Consider the following 27,573-nt stretch of genomic DNA (forward strand, 5'->3'; position numbering starts at 1 on the left):
ACAATGCAGAGGATAAGAGGATACCTATAAAGCTGCTCGCCTAAAACAATGACACCAACCTTGACCAGAACTGCGATACCATGACTTCTAATACTCGGCAGTATAGAAGGATATCAGATTCTTACTCTGGTAGTCTCTCCAGTCTGGTCTTCTTCTTCCAAATCCTGTACCACGTATCGCATCCTCAATTGCACTGCCCCACCGTACCAGCTCTGCCTCTTGCCACATGGATTGCATGAGCGCAATCCCGAAAGGCATGCCGTTGGTTCTATAACCAGCTGGTATTGTAATCATAGGGTACTGTGCCTGAGCTGCAATTTGGTAGGTCTGACCAACATCAGGTGGGACAAGGAGCCCTGACAGAGGAGACGAAGAATAAGCTGTAAGTGCGTGATCGATGCCTGTCTTTGTGCTGGTTTGAGTGAAGTCTAGTGCTTGAAAGTATGTCTCATCCTGGATACCAGAAGTATTGAGTGATGCCAAGAAGCTATCCTGCCCTGACCAGAATTGTGGGATACCCTGGCCAGTGGGTACGCTCGTGTCGTTCTCGTCTGTAATTGTATAAGGATATCCACCCTCAGTTGCATCGTTGGCATAGTTGTAGTCCACGATGTCTTGCAAAGATCGAATATTTGTGTTGTTTAGCTCAGAAAGATATGTGGCTATATTGTTGTAGAAATCGACCTTGACAACAGTGAACTCAGATTCATTTGGGTAGCCACGGGTAGTACCATAGTCCCAGTTCCAACCATTTGGGCTGACGATTGTTTCGTAGTCCAAGATTTCAGTGTTGTTAATGATAGTCGCTCCAAGAGATTCAAGGTGCCCAATGAGCGAGATGAGTGTTGTAAGTTGCTGCTCGTCGCAATATTGCCAGAACGATAGCCAGGGCAGGCCAAAGGTGGCATTGACAAGAGCGGATGATGTGGCCAAGTATTGAGCATATCCACCGTCAGACTTTTCAGGTGTATGTCCAACCTGAGCTAGGCTGTAATTGTCTCGTGGATCAGGACCATAGATAGCATCCAGAACATGAACAGCATCGCTGACAGTCCTACCAAAGGTGCCCACAGAATCCTGGTGCTCAGACTCGGGTACAACTCCTGCTCGCGAGGTCAGACCTACACTGGGCTTGAAGCCGACTAATGCATTTCTCTCTGCTGGGTTGATCACACTGCCGTCTGTTTCGGTACCTATACTGATTGCTATAGCATTTGCCGCCACACCTGCAGCCGAGCCAGAGCTGCTACCACCAGGATTTACAGTGAGATTGTAAGCGCTCCTGACTTGTCCGCCACGAGGTGAGTAGCCCTCAGAGTAATTGCTGCTACGCATATCAGCCCACTCACTCAGCGCTGCTTTACCAAATACCACTGCCCCCGCAGCTCGAAGTTGAGCAATTACGTGGGCATCCCGTGGAACGATGCTTCCTAGGAGTGCCGGACAGCCCGCCGTGGTCTCCATGTTGTCCCGTGTACCGACGTTGTCTTTCATGGTAAATGGGATACCATGTAAAACGCCTCGGACCTTCCCTGCCTGCCGCTCTGCATCAAGTTGAGCTGCGATAGACAACATCTCAGGGTTGAATTGTAGTAACGAGCTGTGTATACATTAATGTCTAGCTCTCTTGCTGATGCTATACGTACCTGATGTAGCTATTTGTCTGAAGTGTCCTTTGAAGATAACATAGACACAGCTGCACTGACGTCAATGTGCCATTGGACATAGCAGCCTGCATTTGCTCTATTGTGCTTTCCTCAAGCTGGAAAGAACCGCATAGGGGCATAGGAAAGAGATCGGGGCTCCCCACATCTTCCAGTAATGGGAAAATTGAGAAACCATTGTTCGTATCAAATATTGTGGACTGCAAGAATGCTGATATTGACTGAGCGAGCGCTGATGGAATCAATGCTAGTAGCAGTATGCGTTTTAGACAGAAGCGCATTGTAGCTGGTTGCACAAGTGTTGGTGGTTGACTGACACGTTCACGAGCACCAGAACGGTATGGGATAGCTTACAGAGCTGTTTTGACGGATGTGTATGAAATGTATACCGAGACATCCCTTCGGTGAGCTCTCGGACATCTCCAGCTGCATCTCGTTACGAGTGTGCATGATACCCTAGGCACGTCTGTAGCAGGGATGTTAGAGTTAGAGCTATTGCAGGGAATTAGTCCTGTATAGTGCAGGACCTACCAGAAATCAAGGTATCTTTGACAGGTACTATGACGTATATACTGACCTGTGTCGTTACTCTCACTTGGGCAACGAAAGATACTCTCGAGATGAATCTTGTTGAGGGGTATTCTCTCGCATGTTTTCGGTGCTTTTGTCTCACGGGCGATGCATTACTGCTGCAGACTGATACACAGCAACTAATTCTGGACAGCCAAGCAGCGTGTATTGCCAAACGCAGGTGTCGGTATGAAAATGTAATGACATTGTTTTGTGCGAATAAACATCGAAAGTGGTTGGTGTTGTTAGTGCATTAGAAATGTGAGAAGCTTGCTCGTTCTTGTATCGCTTCAAGAGAAGCATTTATCTGCATACGAAAGAGATAATGCCTTAAACTGTGATCCATAGCTTGAATAATGGTCGCATCCACGACGCCAAGCAGTTGGATTCGTATAAACTTTCAAGAGCTCGAGGTTACCAGTGATAAAACGTCTCCGAAGCACAAGCAAAGTATCCGACGACATATAAAAGAATCAGAGCACATATTCCCGAATTGACCTACTGGAACGTACAAAGTCATTCTGCGGCGGCGTACGGACGCGACGTTTTAAGTAAGGAGGCACGAGGTATAAGTTACACCAGTATCAAGGGTTGGCACCAAACACGTCAACATGGCCCTCCTCGAAATGCTCCCGTCTTTCGTGCTTGGCCTCATTGACCCAGGCTTCATCCTCTACTACGCAGTCGAGGCCTATATCCAAACCTTGCTCATTGGTCTTCGTGAAGATGGTACAATACCTAGCGACCTTCGTGGTAGAGCATTTGGCAAGTTCTGGACCAAAATCTCTGGTGCACCGCCAGATCCAGCAGTCGCCCTTGTCGGCTCTGCCACCCTTGTCCCTTCAACCTTTGCTCAGGCACAGGGTACGGTCTTGGAAATTGGCCCTGGAAGTGGCAACCAGACTTTGTATTACAATCCAGCTGCGGCACAGATCAAGACGATATACGGAGCTGAGCCGGCGAAGGAATTGCATAAACTGCTCCGCAAGAACGCTGATTCAACAAGGGTAGGACCGAAGTACAGGATTATTGGTGCTGATGCCACGAAAGCTTCTATCACACGTGAGCTGTTGAAAGACAAGGTTCTTGAGCCAGGTGCACTTGCAAATAACATGTTCGATGCCATAATCTGCGTGAGGGTGTTGTGCTCGGTACCGAATTTGGAAGGGACGATATCCGATTTGCATGCCATGTTGAAGCCAGGTGGGAAGCTACTGGTTGTTGAACATACAGCTAATGCATGGCGAACCACGAAAGGCTCGGTCATTGCACGACTAGTTCAGACAGTGTATATGTTGTTGGGCTGGAGCTACTTTGTTGGTGATTGCTCGCTGACAAGGAATATTGAGCAGATGTTGAGGAAGAACACATCAGAGCGTTGGGAGACTGTCTCTATCGAACGCCACTTTGGCAAGGCGGTATTGACCTATATCTCTGGCAGCCTGGTTAAGAAGTCTTAAGATGCTGGCTCCTGTTGTACTGGTCATACCGCTATCACTCCGGGGAGACATTACAAATTATGTGTTGCTTTACATTTGCTGAAAAATATCTTGCGATGCACAAGGTGCTTGTTTGGAACGCTCTATTGCTCTAAACGGTTGCCAGCGAGGTTTATTACAGTCTATATTGTAACCGCCACCTCTGAAAGGCTTGATTAGTTACCCTTGACCTTGCCATTAGCAATGTGTCCAACAGCTTTTCTCTTCGGGATATCCTCCAAATAAAGCTTGCGCTCAAAATACTTCCCAACCTCATCGATGGCAATAACAGGTGCGCTCATCAAAATGACGGCCCGCCATTCTACCCAGTTCAGCGACTCAATGCTGAAAAGCGACCGCAAAAAGGGCACGTATAGGATAGCAAAGTGTAGTGCCATGGACAGCATGATAGCATAGATGAGCTTCATGTTCTTCCAGAGTGGCAGCGTGACTAACGACTCTGAGGAGGAAAGTGCATTCATGGCATTGAACATTTCGATGACGACCAGTACAGACAGGGAGATTGTGCTTGCAGATCGTGTTTCGATAGCATTAGGTGAGAAGATGCCGCAGTCGACTGCTTTTCCAGTTGAAAACGGGTCGGTGTTGTTGAATACTGGATTGCTTAGGCTGCATTTGTGGAAATTGCGAAGCTGATAGAAGGATATCTGCGGGCCGTTTTCATAGAACATGAACCACCATGCGTAACCATAGACAGTGGCAGCGCCAACATAGGTGCCGACCACCATGTATCTGAAGAACAGCCATGGAGTAACAAGCGCCTCGTCTCGCCTGCGAGGCTTTCTTCGCATCACGTCATGATCAGGTGGATTGAAGGAAAGAGCTGTGGCCGGAAGACCATCAGTGACGAGATTGACCCACAGAAGTTGAACGGGAATGAGAGCTTCGGGCAGACCCAGTGCGGCGGTGAGAAAGATTGAGACGACCTCGCCAATGTTGGAGGAGATGAGGTAGCGAATAAATTGTTGAGTATTGCTGTAAATCGTGCGGCCCTCCTCGATCGCAACCTCGATAGTGGCGAAGTTATCGTCGGCCAAGACCATATCGGCGGCAAGCTTTGCGACATCGGTACCAGTACCCATGGCAACGCCAATATCTGCTTTCTTGAGAGCTGGTGCATCATTCACGCCATCGCCAGTCATAGCAACCACTTCGCCAAGGCTCTGCAGGAGGTCAACCAGCTTGGATTTGTGAGTCGGCTCGACACGTGAGAAGAGGCTTGCTACACTTGCTGCATGAAGCTTCTCCTCTTCCGACATAGCATCGAATTGACGGCCAGTGAAAGATTTACCTTGTACGTCCTCGTCGATGCCAAAGACACCGATCTGGCGGCAGATCGTTTCGGCTGTCGTCTGATTATCACCTGTGATGACTATGACACGGATACCTGCGCTTTTGCACTCTCGAATAGAAGCTGGTACCTCGGGTCGAGGAGGGTCAATCATCCCAACAAGACCAACGAAGGTCATGTTTTGTTCAAGCGCAGCATATTCCTTGGTTGATTTGGCGGATCTGAAAGCTGAATTGCCAACGACGCTTTCGATGTTGGCGAACGCCATGACGCGCAGACCACGCTTTCCAAACAGACGAACCTCCTCGTTAAGTAGATCAAGATGGCCCTTTGTGAGTTCTATACGCTTGCCATCCTTGCCGACAAGTGTATGGGTGCAACGCTCCAGAACCGATTCTGGAGCTCCTTTAACAAGTAACTTCTGTTCTGCACCTGTGCCAACAAGGACGGACATACTCTTCCGATCTCTCGAAAACTCATAAGTGGCTTGGATAGGTAATTTTTGCTCGTAATGTGCACTTGCATAGTGAGTCCATGCAGAACGGGGGATAGTGGCACGAGCCTCGTTGAAGCTGGCGTCTGGAGTACCGATCTTCTCGACCAGAACTCGAAGAGCTCCTTCTGTAGCAGGTCCAATCTGTGAGAACACGTTCGTCTTTGAGTCGTACGAGAGACGAGACTCGTTGTTTAAAGCTAGGACTTCTGCTAATCGAGCCATGGTCTTGGAAGACACGGCTGGCCCGTTGTAAGGCCTCTGATCCAGGAAGAGAGTGCCTTCGGGAGCGAAAGTAGTGCCTTCTACATGTATCTCCGTCAGGTCATTGCCACTCTCGTTGAGGAAGACCATTTTCTCGACACTCATTTGATTAGTGGTTAGGGTGCCAGTCTTGTCTGAGCAGATGACACTGCAACTTCCCAGAGTCTCGACTGAGGGCAGACTACGTACAATGGCATTCTTCGCAGCCATCTTCCTTGTTCCGAGCGCCAGACAGGTCGTGATGACAGCAGCGAGTCCTTCAGGAATAGCTGCTACACCTAGTGAGACCGCAATCTTGAGGTAGTAGATCGCGCCCTTTGTCCAACTGCCGCCATGTGAAGGATCGTTGAAGTGCTGAATATTGATGAGCCATACCAAGACGCAGATACCAGTGATGACCTTGGCCAATTGATCACCGAAGTCGTTCAGCTTCTCTTTGAGTGGAGTGGGCTCGGAAATCTGAGAAGTAATGTTTTCGTGAATATCGCCAATAGCCGTGGAACTTCCAGTCAACACGACTATAGCTGTCGCGTGTCCCGTTACCACGGTTGTACCAGAGAAGAGCATATTGATCTGATCCTGCTTGACAGCCGCCACATCACTAACAACTCGTGTGTCCTTGTTCACTGGCTCACTCTCACCCGTGAGAATAGCCTGGTCTACCGCAAAGCTGTTGCTTTGGAAGGAAAGCAATCGGCAGTCTGCAGGAATTCGATCTCCTACAGCGACCGTAACGATGTCCCCAGGAACCAACTCTTCAGCTTTGATTCGTTGTACAACTCCATTGCGAGTAACAGTCGCCTCGTTGGCAGAATACTCTTGCAAAGCGGCGATTGCAGCCTCGGCACTGCTTTCTTGGGTGACGCCAACGACTGCGTTGAGGATCAATATGGTGAGGATCTGAACCACGGTTAATCTCTATCCCTTACAAATCGCGTCTTAACACTTACCACCACAGGGTCAACAAAGGCAGTCCAATCCTCCGAATCCTCCAATAACGCTAACACGAATGAAATTGCGGCTGAGCCTAAAAGTATGATGACCAGCTGATCCTTGAATTGCTCAAGGATGAGATGCCAAAGGGGTGTAGGAGGATCTTCTGGAAGAGCATTATTGCCATATTTGTCCTTCGACGACGAGACTTGTTGTGAGGTCAGGCCTTGGGATTCTCTGACTTTGAAGTGTTCCAGCACCTGCTGGGTAGATTTCGTGTATGACTGGTCCATATTGTGGGAGTGATCTATGTCTACTTTTTGAAGTGGAGATGATCGTATCGATAATTACAGATGCTTCGTGAAGTGGCTTGCAGGCCGTCCAGACGGCTACGCGACAGGGCGCCGGTGTATAAAGAATGAGATTGTGACCCTACAGTAGGAAGGAATGGAGTTGGGAGACACGATGTTGTTCTATGAAATCGAGCAATACCAGGCCAGAAAGTCTTCTGAGGACACGGTAGACACGTTTTTTTTGGTCCGCCAAAAACGCACGAGGTCGTTGTGAACGCTTGCAGTGGACCGCTCTCCAACTCTCTCTCGATATTCCTGCAAAAACCATCCCTATCAGACCTCTGCTTCGAGTTCTTCAACTGAAGCAGAGTTTTGCGCGATAAGATGTCACTACGCTTGTGTTTGAGTGAACAGCAATCCAAGTTGAGTATCGTCGTCCAGGTCGTGCTGAATCGTGTAGCTGCCGCTGAATGTGATCATTCAAGACGTATCGCCGGCAATAATTTCCACTGTCAGGTAGAAAGTATGGTTCACGACAGCATCTTGATGCATACGATGATCGAGATAGTGAAGGTGTGCGACCGCTCTGGCAAGTACTGAAGGTATCACCCCGCGTGTTTACACGGAGCTTACTAGAGGTGCGCCTCTATTGAGTTGTTCGCTGCTGGAAGTATAGTCAATCCTCCAGCAACTTATTAACCTAAACACTAGTTATGGCAAGCGGTGTACTTGGAGTTCACAGCACGTGCTTAAACCTAATTCTGTTTCTCATCAATTCAAGGCCGCAAGTACACCACCTGGTCAATCGTTGGTCTGTGCTTGACAGGAGTGTTGCCTTTGTAGAGGCCAGTACTATCCAAAGAAGTAGCGTTTGTGTTTCATCGTTCTGAAACAAGGCAGGAGCAGGAGCGATTGACAGGAAGTTAGGAGATGATTTGGTGACGGAAGGCAGAGCAGAGATTGGTTGGACGGTGTGGTGGTTAGTGGTGCTTTCTGTGCCTAAGCCAGTCTTAGCGCCTTGCTTTTGGGTTTCCCTCGCTTTCCATGTTAAACAACGGTGCTTAGCCTGCTCGCATCACCGCAACTGTTACCGCACCACAAACCAACCTGCATACACCTGCTGTGACTTCGTCTTGCTCTGACTCCCTCTCGAGACATTTCACAACCTGCGCCTCTTTAACAATTACAATCACCTTCCAAACCCTTTGATCGCACACACAGTCCATCAATATGTCTTCAGATGTAAGTGCTTCTCCAAGATTGGTGGGACATGCACTGTTTACTGTCCCACATCCTGCCATGAGACCTTGATAAGACCGGAATGCTGACATTATCCTTTTCTCACAGCGCGAAAGGTACGGGACTAAGGCCGACGTCTTTGTAGACTGTCTAATAATTCTGCAGCAAGACCTTCCTGGCGAGGCTTTGCGAGCAAGCTGAGCGCTACGATGAAATGGTCAACTACATGAAAGAGGTCGCCAACGTGAGTCCGACTGCTGGTCACTCTGAAAAGATTCTAACTTCCATGCAGCTAGGCGGCGAGCTCTCAGTCGATGAACGAAACCTCCTCTCGGTCGCATACAAGAACGTTGTCGGCACAAGACGGGCTTCTTGGAGAATCATTTCGTCGATTGAGCAAAAGGAAGAATCCAAAGGCTCTGACAAGCATGTCCAAACCATTCGAGATTATCGACAGAAGATTGAGACCGAGCTCGAGAAGGTCTGCCAGGACGTCCTCGATGTGCTCGACGATGCTCTCATTCCTAAGGCCGAATCTGGCGAGTCCAAAGTCTTCTACCACAAGATGTAAGCAAAACAGACAGTTTGCGGTAATGCAAATGCTGACCCTGTGTAGGAAGGGTGATTACCACCGTTATCTTGCCGAATTTGCTTCGGGTGAGAAGCGTAAGACTGCTGCTACTGCTGCTCACGAGGCTTACAAGGTATGCTCAAGCGACTCGAGACTGTCCCGCAACCACAATCTGACATGATATAGAACGCTACCGACGTCGCTCAGACAGAGTTGACTCCAACACATCCTATTCGGTTAGGTCTTGCCCTCAATTTCTCAGTCTTCTACTATGAGATCTTGAACTCACCCGACCGAGCCTGTCATCTGGCTAAGCAAGCTTTCGATGACGCTATTGCCGAACTCGACTCGCTCTCCGAAGAGTCCTACCGCGACAGCACTCTGATCATGCAACTTCTGCGGGACAACTTGACCTTGTGGACTTCTTCTGATGGTGGTGATGGTGAAGCTGGCGAAGCTGGTGCACCAACAGAGGCTAAGAAGGAGGCGACGTCTGAAGCTCCAGTTCAGGGTGAAAGCTCTGCGAACGAGGAGAAACCGGCAGCCGCTTCCTAGGGTGTAGCGATTACTACACATGCTGGCAATATGCGGCCTTGAAACGAGCAATTGACTACAAGCGCAAGGGATAGCACGGACTAACGAAGATATCCTTGAATGCATAGATTCGGAAATTGGTTGATGCCCGACTGTAGGCACAACGTTTTCGGTGTTTTCACGAAACCGCATGACTATTAAGTCTGCGAACACTACGGTGAAATAAACAAGCATTTGTCAATCTGGGAAAGTCGTAGTCAAATGGATTGTCCACGACCTAATGCAGGCCTGCTGTTCGTGAGGTTCGTTTCTGTGATGGTAACGCCTAGAATGGCAGTAGTCAGTATTGTCTGCCATGGCCTCGAGGCAGGATTGCATACTATCGACATTGTCACACCTCAGGAATGGAAATCTATACCGACACACGTCACAATTGATCTAAATCGAGCAAATCTCGATACTTGGCCGCTCCTGAGATGCAGACACCAGGTCTACCAGGCCACGTGTCTGCTAAACGTCGTTTCCTGTAGCACATCAATGAGTATCGATGCTCTTGACCTTCGCTTTCACAAGACCAATTTGACACATATCATAGCTTCATCTCCCAAGTTGCCCAGCTGAAGAGGGCATCCTGGAAGGCGTTCAAGTCGCCCAGAGCTCCGCTCAGGAAGGGTGACTTCGTTGAACATGCACGAAATCGTTGCGGTGGGGGCATCGCCTACGACGTCATGACTGTTGGTCGGGACTGCCTGAGCGGATTGTAGGTCATGGTGACGCTCAAGCTCAACAGATGGAGCTTTGCATCGTTAAGCAGCGTGCTGCATGGAGCTCTAAGGCCAGGGGAAAGTATCCGGGCTGCATCATTTTCGTAGTTTCATTGCTGCTGGAGCTGAATAGTATTCCAGCTTCCCGGCCTTCACTCCAGCTTCTCAGACTGAACATCAGTGAACGTGTCGTATACCACTTCGAACTAGCACATCCGCGATACAGCTGTTGACAGTACCAACCAAGCTACAGCTCTCGAGTACGACTGACTACCTACGTCCTCAAGCTCGAAAAGGACCAGATCTCAACTTAAGCAGATCGAGCATCAGTTGCAGACCTCAATCGCCTGTAAAAACACACCTCTCCCTCCAAACAGCAACCATGTCCGCCGGCCCAGCACCACCTAACCCCAACGCCCCCAAAAAGAACCCCCGAGTCAAACAACCCAACGCCTTCCTCCGCCGACCTGGCCTCATCGTCTCCGGCGTCGCCGTCTTCGGCGCCCTAGCCCTCTACCTCAACAAACCCCCCTCTCCCCGTTCAGAGCCCTTCGTCAGCGCCCGCACCCAAGGCGTCCAAAACATCGAGAAGGCCTATACCAACGCTGGAGCAACAGGAACGCACACAAAGGCCTATGGAGGCACGACGCAGGGTGACAAGGAGAGCGTATTCCTGAGAGATCCGCCCAAGGATAGCAAGGGCTCTGCGGTTGTGAGTGGGGGTTCGGGGATGAACAAGAATGAGACGGCGCCGTATAGTAGGCCGGGATATGGAGATGATCAGAGATCGGGGTCGAAGCCGAAGGCGGAGGAGATAATCAACTCGGATGCGTATGGTTCGAAGGGTGGTAAGTAGTGGGTGAGATCTGAAGTTCGTTGTTGCAAGAGAACGTGCTAATAAGACCTAACAGGAAAATAAAAGAAATCTGGTATTTGAACGAGTTCAGAGCTGTGCATCCAGGGAGTTGGTGGTTCTTTCGTCAAAAAGCACGATGGTGGTGGAAGCTTCAGAGCAAAACGTCTTGCGAACGAAGGTGGTACAGCGCTATCTGACGATGCTACGTATGAAATACATGAGTGGTATCGTATAAGGAGAACTCAATAACGGGATATCTAGTCTAGCGAATGTCTTAAAGAGCCGCGAAGGACCTGGTTCGTCTGTAATATCAGATCTGATCATGTCAAGAATTGAAAGCCTGCCACCATCAATCGTGAATACTTGAGCTTCAACCAGAGAACATTACATGCGGTGTCCGCTGAGATACAAAGTTTTCGTCCATGTCCTGGCCCAGTCCGACGAATTTGAAGTAGATGCCGATGAAGCATTTCAACTTAAGCAGTTGCTATGCCGGCGTGAGGATCTTGATGTCCGATGTCACGCCCTGTGAATCTAGACCAGTTTACGTCGATGAAGTACACGCAGTGTTGCAGAGTACTAGTAGTTACAAGACCCATACTCAAAGCTCTCGATGTCTGATTGTATTGATCTCTCTACATGCGACTAGATGACAGACTTGCTTGCTCTAGGCTCAAGCATACATCCTAAACGGCCTGACCCCGTTGTCCAGCTCTTGCTTCCTGACAGCTTCTGCATACTCTTCACTGGACTGAATATCGTACCGAAAGCAGCTCCTGCCAGATCTCATCAAAGCCGGGCCGTCGCCTGCTATTCATGTTCGCCCCAATACCGTCTCAGTAATAGAAAGTGTAAATTTTTCACCAAACGCCCTGCTCTTTCTGTGATGCGATGATGTTAAATTTGGGTATCTTTTCATATCCATGTCATGTGAAGTCGTTCGGTCGTGCCAAAACCGTTGCTTACCGTCATCCATGAAACCTGACCCCTGTATAATTTCTTTGCAAAAGCAACCTCTACCAACGCCAAAACTCGAAACTCCATACTCCTGCTATCAATTTTTAAATGAACATTTGAAGAATCATATCTACCTCCCCACGGTAGTCTTTCGCTGAGAACGTGGTCTCAGACGCCCTTTTACTTCTGCAGCATTGGACTGCTTGTGCGATGTGGTATTGGTGGACTAGCCTGCCGTGGTGTGCCAATAGCTGGTGCCGAAGCTCGTTTATTGATAATATGCAACTTCTTGCGCAAGGCGTCAAGTCGACCGCGAATGTGTTTGACCACTGGGAGGACATCAGCATATAACCCGTGAAAGGCAATTGAGCACTTACAATGTACAACAGTATCTCGATCTTCAGCCTCCAGGCCAGGAACACCCACGACACCATCTTGCTTGTTTGCACGAAGAGAAGATGCAAATTCGGCTTCGTCCTCGCTTTCCAACACCGCCTCAAGCATTCGTATAGCCGTGACGTAACTTATCTCGCATCCTGACAGATCTTCACCTGTAAGCTCGTTGATTGCTGCAGTGCGACTCATCTCCAATGCTCGATCGTACATCAGTTTCTCAGCAGTTACTCCGCTTGTAACAACAACTTGGTCTGCTGATGTGCCCAGGCCTGCACTGGAACCAACAGCATGTAAATTATTAGGATGCGAAGCGTGATCCTCTGGCAACCGTTTCTGGCTATCGATCAGCCTTAGACGTACCAAATCAGTCTTCTCCAGAACCTCGTTAAAGCGGCTGCGTGTCCATTGAACGACATTGTTCATGCGCTGGGAAGCTGCTGTCGAAGGATTTCCACCTCGAGCCGAAACTATCGCTGCATTATCGCCATCTCTTTTCTTGCGATTCCACCAGCGTCCTGCAGTGTCCATTGCCTTTTGCAGTAGAGTCAGAGCCTTCACGTAGAGCACTAAGGCCTCTTCGGAGACCTGCACAAGAGCTTCTACTGTGAGATCGTCACTGGCAGCAGCATCAGTATCCTCTGTGTCCTCATTCGGAAGCATTCTAGGACCGAGACTGGGTTGCGATGGTGAAGGAATAGCAGGAGTCAACTGCTTGTATTTCACTTCAGCAAAACCGAAGACGACGTCACTTCTAGTGGCTAGCTCTTCGACCTGCTGAACATATCTTGTGTCCTCGTCCACAGCGAGAGGTTTTGAGTCTCCTACGACAATGAGACTGCTACCAGTGCCTGGATATATTGGAAATGGGTTGTACCCGATTGGGGGTGATCGTCCTCCTCGCCCAAAGTTGACAGGGGGAGAGAAGCCACCACCAAAAAGTCGACCACTTGCCAGGGTCAGGGCACGAGATATGGCGGATGTAGCAGAGCCAGCACTTGGACCGTATCGACGCTCATAGCTGTTCGATCTTTGATGCATTCCGTCTGGTCTTTTGCCCTGTGCTATCTGCACAGCTCGTGAAGCAGTAGTTTGTGCTCCAGTAGTCGAGGTTGGTGGACCTTGTTGTGTAGCTCTACGAACCATAGTGCCTGCACTTGTGTTCGCAGGTGCTGATACACCATAGGCGTTCCGATTGACACGAGGATTAGCTGCGAGCTCATCAGCCAGCGCATTCACCTCAACAGCCTTTTTCTCAATCAAAACGTAGTCTCTTTCAAAAGCAATGTCTTGTGCGATCTTTTCCGCCTCTGGGTCTGTATGTTGCTGTTGTACTTGTTGTCGTAGCAAAGATGGTTGCTTAGGTCGACCGCCGCTTGGCTGTCGGGTCATAGCTTCAGACGCTGGAGCAGGGTTGGTGCCCATGAGTTCTTGTCTGCCAGGTGCTGTTCGGGTTGAGCTGAAAGCTGGTCGAGGGATGTTAGGACTCGGCGAGCGGCTGTCAAAGCCCTCCCGTTTCGGACTGGCAGCGTCTAGGAGTTGATTTGCAGGCACAGATCTGGTGTCTTGCAAGTTGGATAGGCGTCTGTTAGTTGTGAGGGATGATCGACGCCGTACTGGGTCAGCCCGTGTTGGTTGACTGTCTTGGTATGGACTTTCCAACTCCTGAATCTTGCCTGGTCTTGCCATATCAGCCGGTTCTGTTCGGCTCAAGCGTCTTCGAGCAGTATCGGTGGGTCTCGCAGTGCTGATCTGAGGTGGCAGATCCTCGTCGACGAGTCCTGGAATAGGCCTAGTAATGATCTCATTACCGAAAAAGTCGGGAAAAGACACTCGTTCTCGAGGATCTCTCTTGAGCAGGGAACGTATCAGCTTCTTCATCTCCGAGGACACCACGATGTCATCACCAAACTTGATTACGTCGTTCGTCTTCTCAATCTTTCTCAGAAGTTCAACATGGTTAGCAGCTCTGAACGGAGGTCGAGCTGTAACCATCTCGTAGAGTACAGTACCGACAGACCATAAATCCGCCTTTGCATCATACTTTTCGTAACGGAGAATCTCAGGAGCCATATATAGGGGCGAGCCACACAGGGTTTCGGCGAGCGATGTGGAGGGTAGAGATCGAGCGAAACCAAAGTCGGCGATTTTGAGCATGGGAAGTGATCGAATGCCGCAAGTTGGCTCAAGCGAATCGTCTGCGACCTGGTAGGGCATGGGACTCGGCTGAGCTCGAGCGAAATACTCTGGCGAAGGATTGAGAAGCAGGTTCTGTGGTTTCACGTCACGATGGATGAGGTTTCGTAGCCGAAGGAAGGACAGAGCATCCGCCAGCTGTTTTAGAAAATGACGAACAACGACTTCGTGTAAACCGCCAGCTCTTGGATTGGGATATTTGACCATCATGTTGCCGACATAGTCACTGTCCTTGATCTGCTCCCTTCTCTTTATAAATTGCGACAGGTCACCCAGAGCAACATATTCCATGATGAGGTGGATGTGCTGGCTAGTCTCCTTACAGTCGATAAGGCCAGCGATATGAGGATGGTGTAGGCTCTTGAGAATACTAATCTCAGAGGTCAAATTGTCTTTCAACTTCTTATTTAGCTTGCCCATATTAACAGATTTGATTGCCACTAGCGTTTCGAGACCCGAAGCGTCCTATTGTTCGTCAGTCAGTAAATTGGGCAGTAGGGGAAGATGGACATACTGTATGTGTTGCTTTGTAGACAGTTGCAAAGCTTCCTCGTCCAATCTCCTCTTGCTTCTTGAAGCTGCTTCCAACTCTGTCTTCTCTCGATCGACGCTGAGCCTGAGGTTGAACCGTGGTCGACGCCATAATGAAGGACTCGATACAGCCAACGCTGCACGAGGTCTTCTTATCACAACGAAAGCTCGATGGTAATGGTTGTAGCTCTTATCACCCTATCACAAGAGCACCTTGAATGGTGCACATGAGGAAAATACGGGTGATGTTCGATGTTGTATCACCGAGAGGTGTGGATAGACGATAGCGATAGGGTACAGGCAAATGGACGATGTTCACCGAGGCGCAAGCGCTGAAGTGTTGCTGGCTGACGAGCTCGAAAGGACCAATGCTTGAATGCTGAGAGGGTCAGGTAGGCGGAGCGTATGTTGGTTGGTTGTTGGTAGAATAGCAGGCTGCTAGGCAAACGATGTGGTAGTACGAGCGGTCGGCGATGGAACAGCGACAACCGTGAAAGTGACGCAGTACTTGGTACTTGGACGAGGTTGGCTGGGTTCAGTCCGCCTCAATGTCTTAAGGATGCAATGTTGCTAATACTGAGCCAGCGATATCACTGGATGCAGGAGACAACGAGACTATTAAGAGCAGCGACGTTGAGGTACGAAGAGTCCTCAATGCCACCTGCCTGGTGCAGTGGTCACTCGGCCAGGTAGGTGGATGGCCAGTCAAGTTGCAAGCTAGACTATCGCGCGATGATCGTCGCTTGAACCCTGATAACGCGCTCTCCGTCGCACTTGCCCAATCCGGGGTAGGCCGCTTGATCACTTCCGTCACACTCCTCGTTACGTGGTGTGTGCACAAACATGTGGTCAGCTGGAGCAAACGAAACGAGGATCGATAAGAAATTCCAACTGTTCGTGTCTGATCTATATCTCCGTCGCTTGCCAAAGCATGAAGTGTAAAGAAATGTAGTGTTGACACTTGTTACCTAGCCGTAGAGGACAGACACAAGTTCACCACCAGAAACTACTCTCTGAACCGCTTTGTAACATTGGCTGAGGTTGTGCACAGCTGTTTGCGAAAGATACAAGGTGTGAAGCGGCCTTGATGTTACGCTCGCGTCACGGTTGAGCTGCTTTAGCACCAATGCGCTGCTTCCACAGCATTCATGCCAGCTACTATCTGAGGTAACAGTCTTGTCATATAGTGTGAATGCATTCTATATCTATACTCGAGCAAGGTCTTCACAATTGCAGTCCTCTCACGAGCAACCACAGCCCTATCGGCACTACCACGTTGTCGTTGGCTGCTGTCAAAGTGCTCTCCATGATACTAGCGCCTGTACCTGCAGCGAGTGCCTTCCACATTGCTCCGGGTACTTCTCGTGCATTGAACTCAACCCACCCTCCCGCACGCAACCAGAGCCATGATGCCATCAATCCCACCCAAACAGCGATTGCGAATGCTGCACTCCCTTCGAGACTTTTACCCCCTCCCCAGTACCATTTTGTTCTGCCGTAACGACGGCCGACCAGGCTAGCTGCAGCATCCCCCATTCCAACGCATATCACACCACTGACCATACTCAAATTACGATAGGACACCTCCCAGCCCTCAGACACTGCGTCTTCGGTCTGCTGGATATCTGCCAACGACAGCCAAAGTGGTATTGCACATCCGATAAGAAGGAAAATGTGTGACACGATTACTGGGCCTCGGTGATCTCTGCCATCAACGTAGGGTGCGAGAAAGTTCGTCAGTGGCCGAGAGATGGGCGGCAACTGTGACGCTCGGAAAAGATCAAGCATCAAAAAGACCGCCAGAACGATTATGAGCGCCAGCGCAAAGAAAACAGGATCCATCGGGATTGTAGGCAGAAGCATTGCGACCATGACTCCGTGAAATACCTTTCGTCTTGTATCGACTTCGACGACTTTCTGCAGCTGCAGCACCGCAAGAATGCCTATACCAACCACGAAGACGCAGTATCCTGCAAGCAGGAGACGGTAGTTTGCTGCACCAATGTCTTGTCTGCGCAGGTTGTCAACCCAGTGCTGGTCAAGCAAACTTGAAACCTGCGACTTGTTTGGCGGCAATTTGATCCACCAATTGAGGTTGTTGTTAACCACAAACATTCGTAGCTGGGGAATGTCTCCAAAGAAGTACCCGACTGCCCAGCCTATCGGTTCTGCTCCATGTAGGGCGTTAGTCGAGATAAAATACCTCACTGGAACCAGAATGATGAGTGCTGTAGCAGCAAACACGTACACAGCAAGGAGAATTTTCAATGCCTGGGCGTGAAGAAGATTAAGCCGTGGATATGGGTTAGGACTTTCGGCAATCTTCTTGAATTTAACTGCCATGCTTGTCGCGCGCCCATACATCGAGAAAGTTGACGACCTGCTGATCTTAGGGGCGGGACTGGTGCTCTTCCAAAGCCCATTTGGTCCCTCATCTGCAGAAATGGTTCTATGCAAGACAGAGTCATCCTGTAATGCTGCAGTTCTTGTTCTTCGTGGCTTTCTTGGTACCGGTTTGACCTTCGGTAAGATGGCATCCTCACTATCGGATGTGACTGATACTGCAAAGACAGATCGCGTTTCTGGCAAGACTGCCCGTAGTATTCTGTTGAGGCGACCCGTGATGCCTCTGTTCGAAGGCCGATTGCGTGCGAACTTCCACGCGGGAATTCTTGCCAGAGCAACTTCCGCCCGAAGAGCGAATTCACAGCATACAAAGAGACCGAGTCCACCGACCCACAGCAGTGCCTTTAGAATTTGCGCCTGTGGGCTCGACGCGAAGAGAAGTAGATTGATGAGCCCAGCAGAGAGTAATTGCACCTCAGACGGGTCCAAGCTCGTCGCAACCATATCTGAAATGACCTTTACAACAGTTTGGTGGACAGGGAAGAGTAAGCTAAGCTCTTCGAAACTTACAGAAGGTTGTCCCGTGTCAACTCTCAACATCCCCGGCCGACATCGCAGTGGCCATAACAGAGAAATAGGAGTTAATGACAACATCCAATGCAGATAGCCACTTCCATTAACAGCAGAAGGTATTATCTGCCGTGGCATGGATGCAAGTCCTAAAATGACATTCACCAGAGCAGATACGAAGGTGTTCCCAAGGGAAAGCGTGATGAATAGCGGCATCAGAATCGGGTATAGAAGAATTCCTGTATCGAAGCGTGAAGGGATGTGGAAGCCCTGCCGTAAAGCTGCCACGGCACCTCGTCCTGAGACGTAGAACCTGAAGGCTGTTTGAACTGGATAAATAGCATAGCAAAGGAAGACGATGACAGAAAAACACGTTAGCAGCTTGTATCTCATCTCTGGTTCGTCAAGCACAACCCCAGGTATGGTTATCTCGGCACGTGTGTTTCGGTTGAGAGCACACAAACCACCAATTGTTAACAACAATACTGCCTCAGTAAGTCGGCGCACCACTTCGGCCCGCCTTCGTCTTATGTATCGAGCGTACAGCTCATCTTTATCCTGTCGGGCATTGTCTTTCTGTTGAGCTGTAACCTTGCTTGTGAAAACGAACCCACTCTTTTCGATTGCTGGTGAAGGAGTTGGACTTATCGCTGGTGTCAGGTCGATCGAGGGATCAAGCTGTCCTTTCAGACCCTTGTGTGGTCGAAGTGGAGGAGCTGGTAGCCGTAGGAGTGGTCCTTTCTCATCATCTGCCTCTATAGCATGATCATCTGTACTGTCAGACGTGCTGGCAACATTGTAGAAAGTAGTGTCAGGGCCGGAAATCGACCCTTCCTCTTGCTTGAGACTCGAACTTCGTCGATGATAGGGATGTGGTGACCGCGAGAAAGAGGTAGAAACTGGTCGTCGCAGTCTCACATCTTGTTCGGCTGAAGACATACGTCTGGATCACTCATGAAGCCCAATTTGCCTGATCAATCATGGAGGACGTTTGCAATTAACACGGACTACTTGAGAGTAAGTCAGACACAGACGAAGCGACATATCGAGGGCTCTTTTCACATGGCAGGAACTGAACACCTGCTCGTTTGCGGATATTTACGCACGCTTCTTGCAGAACTGTTCCTGCCGAAAGTCTGTATGTCCCACCGTAGTATCTGATCGAGGAGCAGCGGAGAAGTATTGGTCGAGAAGCGTTAAAAGTCATCGCTCGTCCCAAGCTCCTTCTTGCGATTGTTGTCAAGCTTGCCAGAGTGGTTTACCTTTTGATTGCTACATATGTGCTCCTAGCAAACGATCAAGACTTGGGCAAGCCGCTGCGACGTTAGCACAGGTTTCCACTCGCAATGCTGCATGTCACATTCTACTGTCCATCATTTTCGGGAGTGCTAGTTGCTTCGTTTGTCTCGAGCTTATAGGACATAGTAAGTGTCTATCATTGGTTTGGTGCGGGCCCAATGCTCGAGCAAAGGCTAGTAAGTCAGTCGTGCTCATCGCTCAATCATGTCGCTCAAGGTGATCGGCCTGATCTCAGGTGGGAAAGACTCTTTGTATTCCTTAACACACTGCATAGAAAATGACCACCAAATAGTGGCTCTTGCAAATCTATGCCCCTCCATACCAGAAGATGGAAGCCGAGATGATGAAGGGCCTGACCTCAACTCCTTTATGTATCAGACAGTGGGTCATTCCATCATTTCACTCTATGCTGAAGCACTAGAACTACCTCTTTACAGGAGAAAGATCACAGGTACTGCGAGTCAGACTGGCAAGTACTACAACGCTATAGAGACTGCTAGCAATGACGTTGACCGTAAAAGGACTTTTGATTTTGATGAGACTGAGGACATGTTTTACCTCCTTCGCGATGTCCTGACTCAACATCCAGAGGCCAATGCTGTCAGTGCTGGTGCTATACTGAGTACCTATCAACGTACTCGAGTCGAGTCGGTGGCTACAAGACTCGGCTTGATACCTCTTGCATATCTATGGCACTATCCCTTTCTACCACCACCTCCGGACCGCGACGATTCACTAACGTCTTTGTTGGATGATATGGATAGCTCGGGCTACGATGCTCGTATCATAAAAATTGCATCTGGCGGCATCTCCGAGAAACTGTTGTTCGCGAATGTGGCCGAGCCAGGCACGCGACAAAGACTGATATCTGGACTGTCCAGATTTTGTGCAGGCTTCGGTGAAGAGGCTACGTTGCGTGGCGCCGTTCTTGGGGAAGGTGGAGAGTATGAAACGATAGCTCTTGATGGACCTAGCAATTTATGGAAGATGCGTATTGAACTTGACTCAACTAAGTCTTATAGTGCTGAGGGTGGAACACACTATGCAGTCCTTGAGCGAGCACGTGTTGTTGCGAAAGAGAGGACTAGTATACCTTACGTACCGATGCCTGCGTGTTTCGATCGACGTTTTGATGCCATTGTTGAGATACTGAATACACGAAGCGACCACGCTGGGGATCAAAAGCGTCCCGCTGAAGCTGCAGCCACGTCGCTATCTGACTCAGCTCAACAGAAGACGAATTACTCGCTCGAAACGTCGTGTCTCGCAACTCAGGTATCAAACTTGGTTTGCGTCACGGAAAAAACAGCGGCTACACAGCTTGAGGCTATAGTTGAAAGTCTTGCGAAGATCCTAAACACACATTCGAGCCAACCAACAATGTCAGTGCTGAACGTCGTGAGCGTCACACTCCTCCTAAGGTCGATCGATGATTTTGCATCCGTCAACCAGGTATACAGTAAAAGCATATGGCCAGCACGCTTAGCCAATCCGCCAGCTCGGGTTACAGTGGCCGTACCTCTGCCAGAAGGTGTACTAGTATCTTTGTCGCTGATGCTTGATCCTAGCCAAGACCGTGACACTAGCAAAGGTCGTAAAGGATTGCATGTGCAGTCACGAAGTTATTGGGCCCCCGCCAACATCGGTCCTTACTCCCAAGCAATATCTGTCCCCACTGATAGAGAGTTGTCAGCATCTGCTGTTAGCAATGGGCAAGTTTATGTTGAGATTGTGCATATGGCTGGACAAATTCCACTTCAGCCAGCTTCACTGTCATTCCTTCCAGAGTCGTTCTCGTCACAAGCGGTACTAGCACTACAACACCTGTGGCGCGTCGGACAGGAAAGAGGTGTTGATGTATGGGCACCAGCTGGTGTTGCTTACCTTGCACGTAAAGCCTTTTTCCTAAACTCGAGTAAGCAGGACAACAGGCCTATGTTGCATAATGTTGGCGAAGCTGCGACCATCTGGATGCAAGCACATCTTGTCGATGAGAAAGGCCGAGCAAGAAGTCTCCAGAATCTGGGACTGAATGAAGACGAACAGGAAGAAGAGGAAGAAGTTGATATTTGGGATCTACAAAGGAACCGTGGTTTTGCTTCTGCAAGGTCCAGTGTAAGTATTGGGCAACATCTTCACGTTCTGCCCAACTACGATATCATTGAGGACTTTCGCGAAGCCGATGGCCGCATGCTGGGACAAAAGACTGAGACTCAGAAGTATTTCATCCCAACATTCATCGCAGCAGAAGTCCAGGAACTTCCTCGTCACGCTTCAATCGAATGGTGGAGTACAGGTATATCGGGTCTGTCATCGAACAACGGCAATCGGCGTTCTAAAGTTCGTCAGCTCAAGCAGGAAGGCCATCAGTCATGGTCGATTCATGGAATCGTGTTAGAGCACCATGCAGATAACGCCGATACCACATCCAGCAACGAAGCAATGTCTTCAAGAAAGTTTACGTTCTTTCTCGCACTCCTCGTCACGAGCGAAGCGGCACACGATTGCGACAGTGTGCCGCTCACGATCGAAAAACTTGAGGCAATACTCCTTTCACCAATGGTGCCCGAGTCTGAACTTCAAAGCTTCCGTTGCGAGCTGACGAGCTCTCATTCGTTCCTCAACTTGTCCTCCGTGAAAGGCCTAGGAGATAGGCTCGACACAATGCCTCTGATAAAGAATTCGACGAAAGTACCATGTTTTCATGTATGGGCGTCAACAGGCAGGGATAAAATTGGTGATACTTCTTCGTCTCCTACACAAACACCGACGTCGCCAGCTTCGAACGTGTGCCCAGAAGCGTCGATCGAGTACAACAACGATTTTCAAGAGGTGGCAGCTGCGGTAATCTTGAGAATAGATGCATTTTCCTCTCAACATGGTCAGATTTGGTGATCGTGCAAACGTGTCGATCCATCTTCGCGTCTCGAGGCAATTTCGATCACGACGATCCATGTGACCTGGCACACTTCATCCTCGCTTCTCCAGGGTTGAAGTCTAAACAGCCAGCACACAAGAACGTGAAGATAGTGCTTTACTTGGTACAGCGGAGTACATCCAGGCATGGTCACGTGTCTAGAACATAGCGTGCATGCAGGGGGCAGGGGTAAAAATAACACGCTGCGATGGAGTTGAGTCAGTAGACAGCCACGAACCCTCTTCAAAGCCTCAAAAGACCGAGCGTTGACTTTTTATGACATCGGGTCGCTCGGTATGTACTTCGGAGTGTGCGGATGTGAACGTGGTCTGAACATCGAGGAGAGAACATTGAAACCGGCTGTGACGCTTCCGTCGAGAATGTTTACTACTCGCGTCCACCTACCCTGTCATTGTTGTCCCGGGTGTGGAAGACTTGGAAGCAAAGGATCGTATCCTGAGAGTGATTGAAATCCTAATTAATTGGTGTGTGAGAGCTGTGCGGCACGTAGTGGCATGGTTTCGCTTGGAAAAAAGTGTTGAAAACGTGTACGCATTTCTCTATCGATTAGATTACTTGTACCTTCTTTCTGACATAAAAAAAAAAAAAAAAAAAGAACATCCCCACTGTTCTGTGACAGGAGACCACGCCGCACGCCCGTCATATCTTCCGAGTCTGTTCGCGAGGCATACACCGAATGGAGTAGACGTGCTCTCCAGACGAAAGCAGCGAAGTGCATGGACCGGGCTTGGGAGGCTGTCTCAAGCATTATTTCTAGGCTTCACGAGGCTTGCCCTTAGCACCCACTACTACTGTAATAGGGTCATCCAATTTCCGGTGTGGAACAAAGCTGATAAACAGCCGGCGTATCTCAATCGATAGACGATAGGCATTTTCTTTTTGGTTCGGCTCGGTATCTATTTCTCTCTGCATGCACGGTGACACAGTCGAGGATAACTAAAAAGAAACAAGGAAGGTAATAAGACAACAAGCGAAAGTGCTCCCCAGATATTGACCGAGCATCCTCGTGCAAGTGTTTTCCAGGCCCCGGGTCGCTTCCATTCTAGCCGAGTAGCGAGCCTGGATTGGCTGTGTAGAGTAACTTTCGCTTGAAGAAAAGCCAATTGAGAGATTCCGCTTCCGCGAGAGAAAAAGCTGGGAAGGTTTTTTGTCAGCACTTTCGGACCTCTTCTGCGCACGCGTGTGTGTGGGCAGAGAACAGCGAGATCCTGGGACGAAGCAGTCACCAGGATGCTCTGGTGGTCAGAGCTCTACCCCAGCATAAGCACGTCTTCCAGATTCAGCAGCCACTTTGATCCTGAACCAACTTGAAAATCTCAGATGTGTCACATACTAGTAGCGAGAAGTTACACATTTGTGCTTGGAAATCCTCACTCAAGTAGCACAGTATCGCAGTAGTATCTAGAGCAAGCTTCTACTTGAGGACTTACGCATGCTTGTCGTGCAACCATCAGTAAGACCATAATAGTACCTTTCAAGGAAATGCCTGTGAACAGTACGCTTTCTATATTTACCACTGTCATCGCCTGAATCGTGGGTGTGGTCCGGACCCATAGTACAGTACCCCTACTGAATTGTGGCACATGCAGAGCAAGGATTTTAGGACTTTGTTCTTCGAATCGGTGAATCTGCATGGCGTCGAGATTTATGCAGTATGATGTACAGATCCGACCGAAGGTAGAGATAGCGAGGTTACATGAAAGTACAGACTGAAATAATAGCTATCGCTGTAGATGTTGGATGGTTATCGGAGGCATGACAGGTATCACCAAACGGTGGGAATGATTTGCTTTTGAAATAGTTTGTAAGCTATTTGACGACTATCAAAGGCACTAGGCAGTGTACAATAATCAGATCGCTATGTTCTATTGTTACAAGGTCATGGAAACAATCCTAAGGTCACAACGACCCTGCTCGTGCGCCATCACCAGTGAGCTCACCACGAGGTGAAGCCCGTATAATGTCTTTGTCTTCCTTCCAGCATGAATCTATTTCCTCGTCAAGCTGTGGCTATACCGTCTTTTTCGAACATCCCCTATGCATGCAACTTCGAAGCGGTGAATATGTGAATGGATGAATAGATAGTACATTGAATGACTTTGAAGTCTATCCGAAGTGTTGAGACTCAACGAAGAGCTAACTCATGGATAGCTGCATCGAAAGCTGAAATGGTTTGAGTTAAAGATTGTGGTCGAAGTTGTGCAAAGTTGACATGATCGTGCCGTTGGCATTTCTTAGTCCCTGGTGTTGTATGTCGCTCTTTTGATCCGTCTGTAAAGAGTGTCTTGTGTCGCATGTAAATCATATCATCGTGGTTGTATAGGTCGTGAGAAGCGTGTACATGTTCAGCACATGATATAGTGATTCACAAGGACAAGTCATCTCGCTTGCGCTTCTTCATACCTCGCTTGCCCTCGGACGACGAAGAATCTGAGGAGCTGCCACTACTTGACGAAGCGGCAGCGGCTCTTTGAGCAGCCTCATACAGAACTTGACCCATCTCATCATCGAAAGGAAGACGAGGTTGAAGCTCACCATTTTCGAGCACGCCCATAATGATAGCACCGCTACCATGTGTCCGAGCATGCTGAGCAAGGTTGTCGCTTCGACTGAACTTCTTTCCACATTCATTGCATTCAAAAGGTTTGTCCTGGGTGTGAAGAGATCGATAGTGGCGCTTAAGGTGTTCTTGTCGGCGGAATCGACGAGAGCAGAGGTTGCATACAAATGTCTTGCTTGGGTCTTCTGTCAACGACTGCTTGCGCCCTCGTCTGTTGGTCGAACCACCTGAAGGCTGGGGAGTTGAAGCAGCAGTATCGATACCATTGGACTGAGCATTGCCAGAGGCATCTTCTGAGTGGGCAACGCTTGAGGCTTGTTGACCTTCACTATGGCTCATGATGTGAGCTTCGTCAAAGTCGAAGTTGACGCTACCCCGTGACATCTTCTTTCCGTGTGACTTGCCGCAGCAAGCGTCGTCAAACAGAGACGATGGTGGTGACGGAAGTCCGACTTGAGCGCAATCCTCCTCTTCAAAGCTGCTAAGGCTGCGGATGTCGAATTCTTCCTCTTCGACGGTCAGTCTCACTTTTTTCTCAGTGTGGTAAGCGGCTTCACTTTCACCGAAGTTAACGAAGCTGAACTCGTCCTCTGAATCGAATTCGGAGCAGAAGGAGGACTCGAAGGAAGGATTTTCTACAGTGAATGAGCCGTCACACTTATCCTGGGAAGAAACAAGAAGAGTAGCAACACCACCGAACGTAAGTTTGTGTTCTTCGTCCTCTGTTGACAAAGTTGGCAACGGTGGACAAACAGTGGTAGTAACAGTAGCCACAATGGACGATGGAGAGAATGAGCCGGAAGTAAGATCTCTCAAGTTCACAAATTCCGCAACAGGTGCTGATGAAGCTTGTGACGCTGGAGATGCCGAAGAAAGCGCAGGGGAAGTGCAGCCGGAAGCGATCTTGGCACTGACTGCGTCGGGAAAGATGTGCACTTCTGCAACGCAAGTCAGTTTGACGTTTTCACTATTACTACTTTCAGCACTTACGAGTTGGTTCTTCCCATGTCTCCTGCAAAATGAAGTTCTGAACCTGCAGATCTTCCTTTGTATGTTTGATTGGCAGATTGAAGTAACCGTGGTGGGTGGGTGTATGCTGGAAGCTGCTTGCTGGTGGACTGCTGGCAGTGCTTGGGCAAGCAGAAAGACATGGTGTTGGTGGGGAAGGTGAATTGAAATATCGGATGTGATCCATATGACCACTGTAATCCATCATCTTCAATGCTGGGACCGATAGAGTCAATGGTGGTGAGCCGTGTGGTGTCGTGATCCTTTGAGGTGTGAAATGACCTCGCTGCATTTGTGGCGGCGGTTGCCAGTATTGAGGAGCAGTATAGTGAGCTGGTGGGTATGCCATCATGTGCTGGTGGTATACTGGCTGCTGGTGCTCTTGAGGCATGGGTGTAAAGACTGCAGCATGTCTATGCTCAGACTCTGGCCTGTATTGGTAGAACTGAATCTGTGATTGAGCCATTTGATTCTGATACTGATCCATTGTGCTGCAAGCTTCTAACCAAAAAGCCTTCTATAGAGCCTTCGAATAATCACGGTGACAATGCTGGTACAAAGTTCGACAAAGAAAATGAACTCGAAATGGAGTTCTCGGGATGTAGATCGATGGTTGTTGGTAGTATACAGGTATCTCGTTGATACAATGTTGATTGGGTGCTGTTGCTGGACAAGGAATGTTTCCTGGCAATAGTGGGAGGATTATGGTATTGATACAGTGTTAGCAAGAGGCTGAAGGAAAGACTGGATGATGTCAAGCTGGTAATGATACACAGATGAGCAGGATCCGGGAAGTGCCTCGAGAAACAGGGTGTAGTAAACCAAAAAATGAAGGACGACGATTGCGGGGAGAAAGAATGTCTTGATATGAAGAGCAAGGGAAAAGATAATGAGGTGGAGGAGTAGGATAAGAAATGATCGATTGATTCTAGCAGATGGTACCCAGCCCATCGACCCAGACAGACGAGTCTGGCACAAAAAGAGTATGGCCAGCTGCGCGCTGAGCGGATGGACCGAAGAGTGTAGCGTTGTGGAGCAGCCTTTCAGGTCCGCGGTCACATCCATGCAAGCAGCTAAAGTTGAGTGGAAACGCCGGGTCTCACCACCAGCTGCATCTCGGTGGCTCTTCACAAACACTATCACACGCTAATCCTCTAACTTTCCCGTGTGTGGATCGTCGTTGGGTTGCTGGACGCGATGACCCTTTCAGCTGTGTCGAGGGTGTCTTGTTCCTGCATCTACGCCCGGATGAGGTGCATTGACCGTGTATCCTGGTCTCTGCCACGCTCTCCAGCGATGAGGGACAAGAAACACCTTACAGCCATTCGTCATCGTTGGTGATCTCGTTGCTACATTTGGCTTCTGTAGCATTCCTATGTTGACTTTTGAGCTGATCTTACCTCATCGTGCCTGATTGTCTTCCATTCGTGTCGTCCAGGAGGATTGTGCGTGGCTGTCACCAGAAGGAAGACTGTCGCGAGAAATGATTGGAACGATGTGCCAGCCAGATGTGAGCACGTCGTAGCGATTCGCATGGTCTATTGGTTTTGAGCGGCAAGCGATATGAAGGCTTTAGTGATGGCTTCAGTCACCTGTTGGGTTTGCAGCGTGGTTGTACACATTTGCATCATAGCCAAAGAATTCACGAGGACGACTTCTGTGTGACGTTGTACCGATCATAGGCTCGTCACATCTACGCTGGAATCGAGTGCGAATAGCAGCATGTTCTTCTGACATTTTTCTGTAGGATTTAAAAGCCTGCATCGTTGTAAAGACAATATCCTCGAATCAGAGCTGCTTCATT

The 27,573-nt window shown here is 49.2% G+C and overlaps 9 protein-coding genes across 9 annotated transcripts; 4 read left to right on the forward strand and 5 right to left on the reverse strand.

Moving 5' to 3' along the window:
- Positions 1-87: 87 nt before the first annotated feature.
- LTR64_006235 (uncharacterized protein) lies at positions 88-1,738 on the reverse strand (the record flags this gene model as incomplete). Its single annotated transcript, XM_064900568.1, has 2 exons — positions 88-1,600; positions 1,647-1,738. The coding sequence occupies 2 exons, from the start codon at positions 1,736-1,738 to the stop codon at positions 88-90; spliced, it is 1,605 nt and encodes a 534-aa protein (XP_064753880.1).
- Positions 1,739-2,845: 1,107 nt separating this feature from the next.
- LTR64_006236 (uncharacterized protein) lies at positions 2,846-3,694 on the forward strand (the record flags this gene model as incomplete). The annotated part of the gene is made up of 2 exons (XM_064900569.1): positions 2,846-3,437; positions 3,468-3,694. 2 exons carry the CDS (start codon positions 2,846-2,848, stop codon positions 3,692-3,694), a joined length of 819 nt encoding a protein of 272 aa, XP_064753881.1.
- Positions 3,695-3,888: 194 nt separating this feature from the next.
- Positions 3,889-7,007, reverse strand: LTR64_006237 (uncharacterized protein; the record flags this gene model as incomplete). Its single annotated transcript, XM_064900570.1, has 2 exons — positions 3,889-6,681; positions 6,732-7,007. 2 exons carry the CDS (start codon positions 7,005-7,007, stop codon positions 3,889-3,891), a joined length of 3,069 nt encoding a protein of 1,022 aa, XP_064753882.1.
- Positions 7,008-8,237: 1,230 nt separating this feature from the next.
- On the forward strand, positions 8,238-9,372 carry LTR64_006238 (uncharacterized protein; the record flags this gene model as incomplete). The annotated part of the gene is made up of 6 exons (XM_064900571.1): positions 8,238-8,249; positions 8,355-8,362; positions 8,412-8,490; positions 8,539-8,813; positions 8,863-8,950; positions 9,004-9,372. 6 exons carry the CDS (start codon positions 8,238-8,240, stop codon positions 9,370-9,372), a joined length of 831 nt encoding a protein of 276 aa, XP_064753883.1.
- Positions 9,373-10,497: 1,125 nt separating this feature from the next.
- Positions 10,498-11,034, forward strand: LTR64_006239 (uncharacterized protein; the record flags this gene model as incomplete). The annotated part of the gene is made up of 2 exons (XM_064900572.1): positions 10,498-10,963; positions 11,027-11,034. The coding sequence occupies 2 exons, from the start codon at positions 10,498-10,500 to the stop codon at positions 11,032-11,034; spliced, it is 474 nt and encodes a 157-aa protein (XP_064753884.1).
- Positions 11,035-12,108: 1,074 nt separating this feature from the next.
- On the reverse strand, positions 12,109-15,160 carry ATG1 (Serine/threonine-protein kinase; the record flags this gene model as incomplete). Its single annotated transcript, XM_064900573.1, has 3 exons — positions 12,109-12,257; positions 12,306-14,982; positions 15,032-15,160. 3 exons carry the CDS (start codon positions 15,158-15,160, stop codon positions 12,109-12,111), a joined length of 2,955 nt encoding a protein of 984 aa, XP_064753885.1.
- Positions 15,161-16,272: 1,112 nt separating this feature from the next.
- Positions 16,273-17,391, reverse strand: SEC59 (dolichol kinase; the record flags this gene model as incomplete). Its single annotated transcript, XM_064900574.1, has 2 exons — positions 16,273-17,169; positions 17,257-17,391. The coding sequence occupies 2 exons, from the start codon at positions 17,389-17,391 to the stop codon at positions 16,273-16,275; spliced, it is 1,032 nt and encodes a 343-aa protein (XP_064753886.1).
- Positions 17,392-19,591: 2,200 nt separating this feature from the next.
- LTR64_006242 (uncharacterized protein) lies at positions 19,592-22,158 on the forward strand (the record flags this gene model as incomplete). The annotated part of the gene is made up of 2 exons (XM_064900575.1): positions 19,592-19,644; positions 19,701-22,158. The coding sequence occupies 2 exons, from the start codon at positions 19,592-19,594 to the stop codon at positions 22,156-22,158; spliced, it is 2,511 nt and encodes an 836-aa protein (XP_064753887.1).
- A 2,408-nt stretch (positions 22,159-24,566) lies between these two features.
- On the reverse strand, positions 24,567-26,256 carry LTR64_006243 (uncharacterized protein; the record flags this gene model as incomplete). Its single annotated transcript, XM_064900576.1, has 2 exons — positions 24,567-25,699; positions 25,752-26,256. 2 exons carry the CDS (start codon positions 26,254-26,256, stop codon positions 24,567-24,569), a joined length of 1,638 nt encoding a protein of 545 aa, XP_064753888.1.
- Between the last annotated feature and the right edge of the window lie 1,317 nt (positions 26,257-27,573).

Source organism: Lithohypha guttulata, assembly GCF_036872675.1.
Source record: "Lithohypha guttulata strain CCFEE 5908 chromosome Unknown scaffold_4, whole genome shotgun sequence".
Classification (NCBI taxonomy): Eukaryota; Fungi; Ascomycota; class Eurotiomycetes; order Chaetothyriales; family Trichomeriaceae; genus Lithohypha; species Lithohypha guttulata.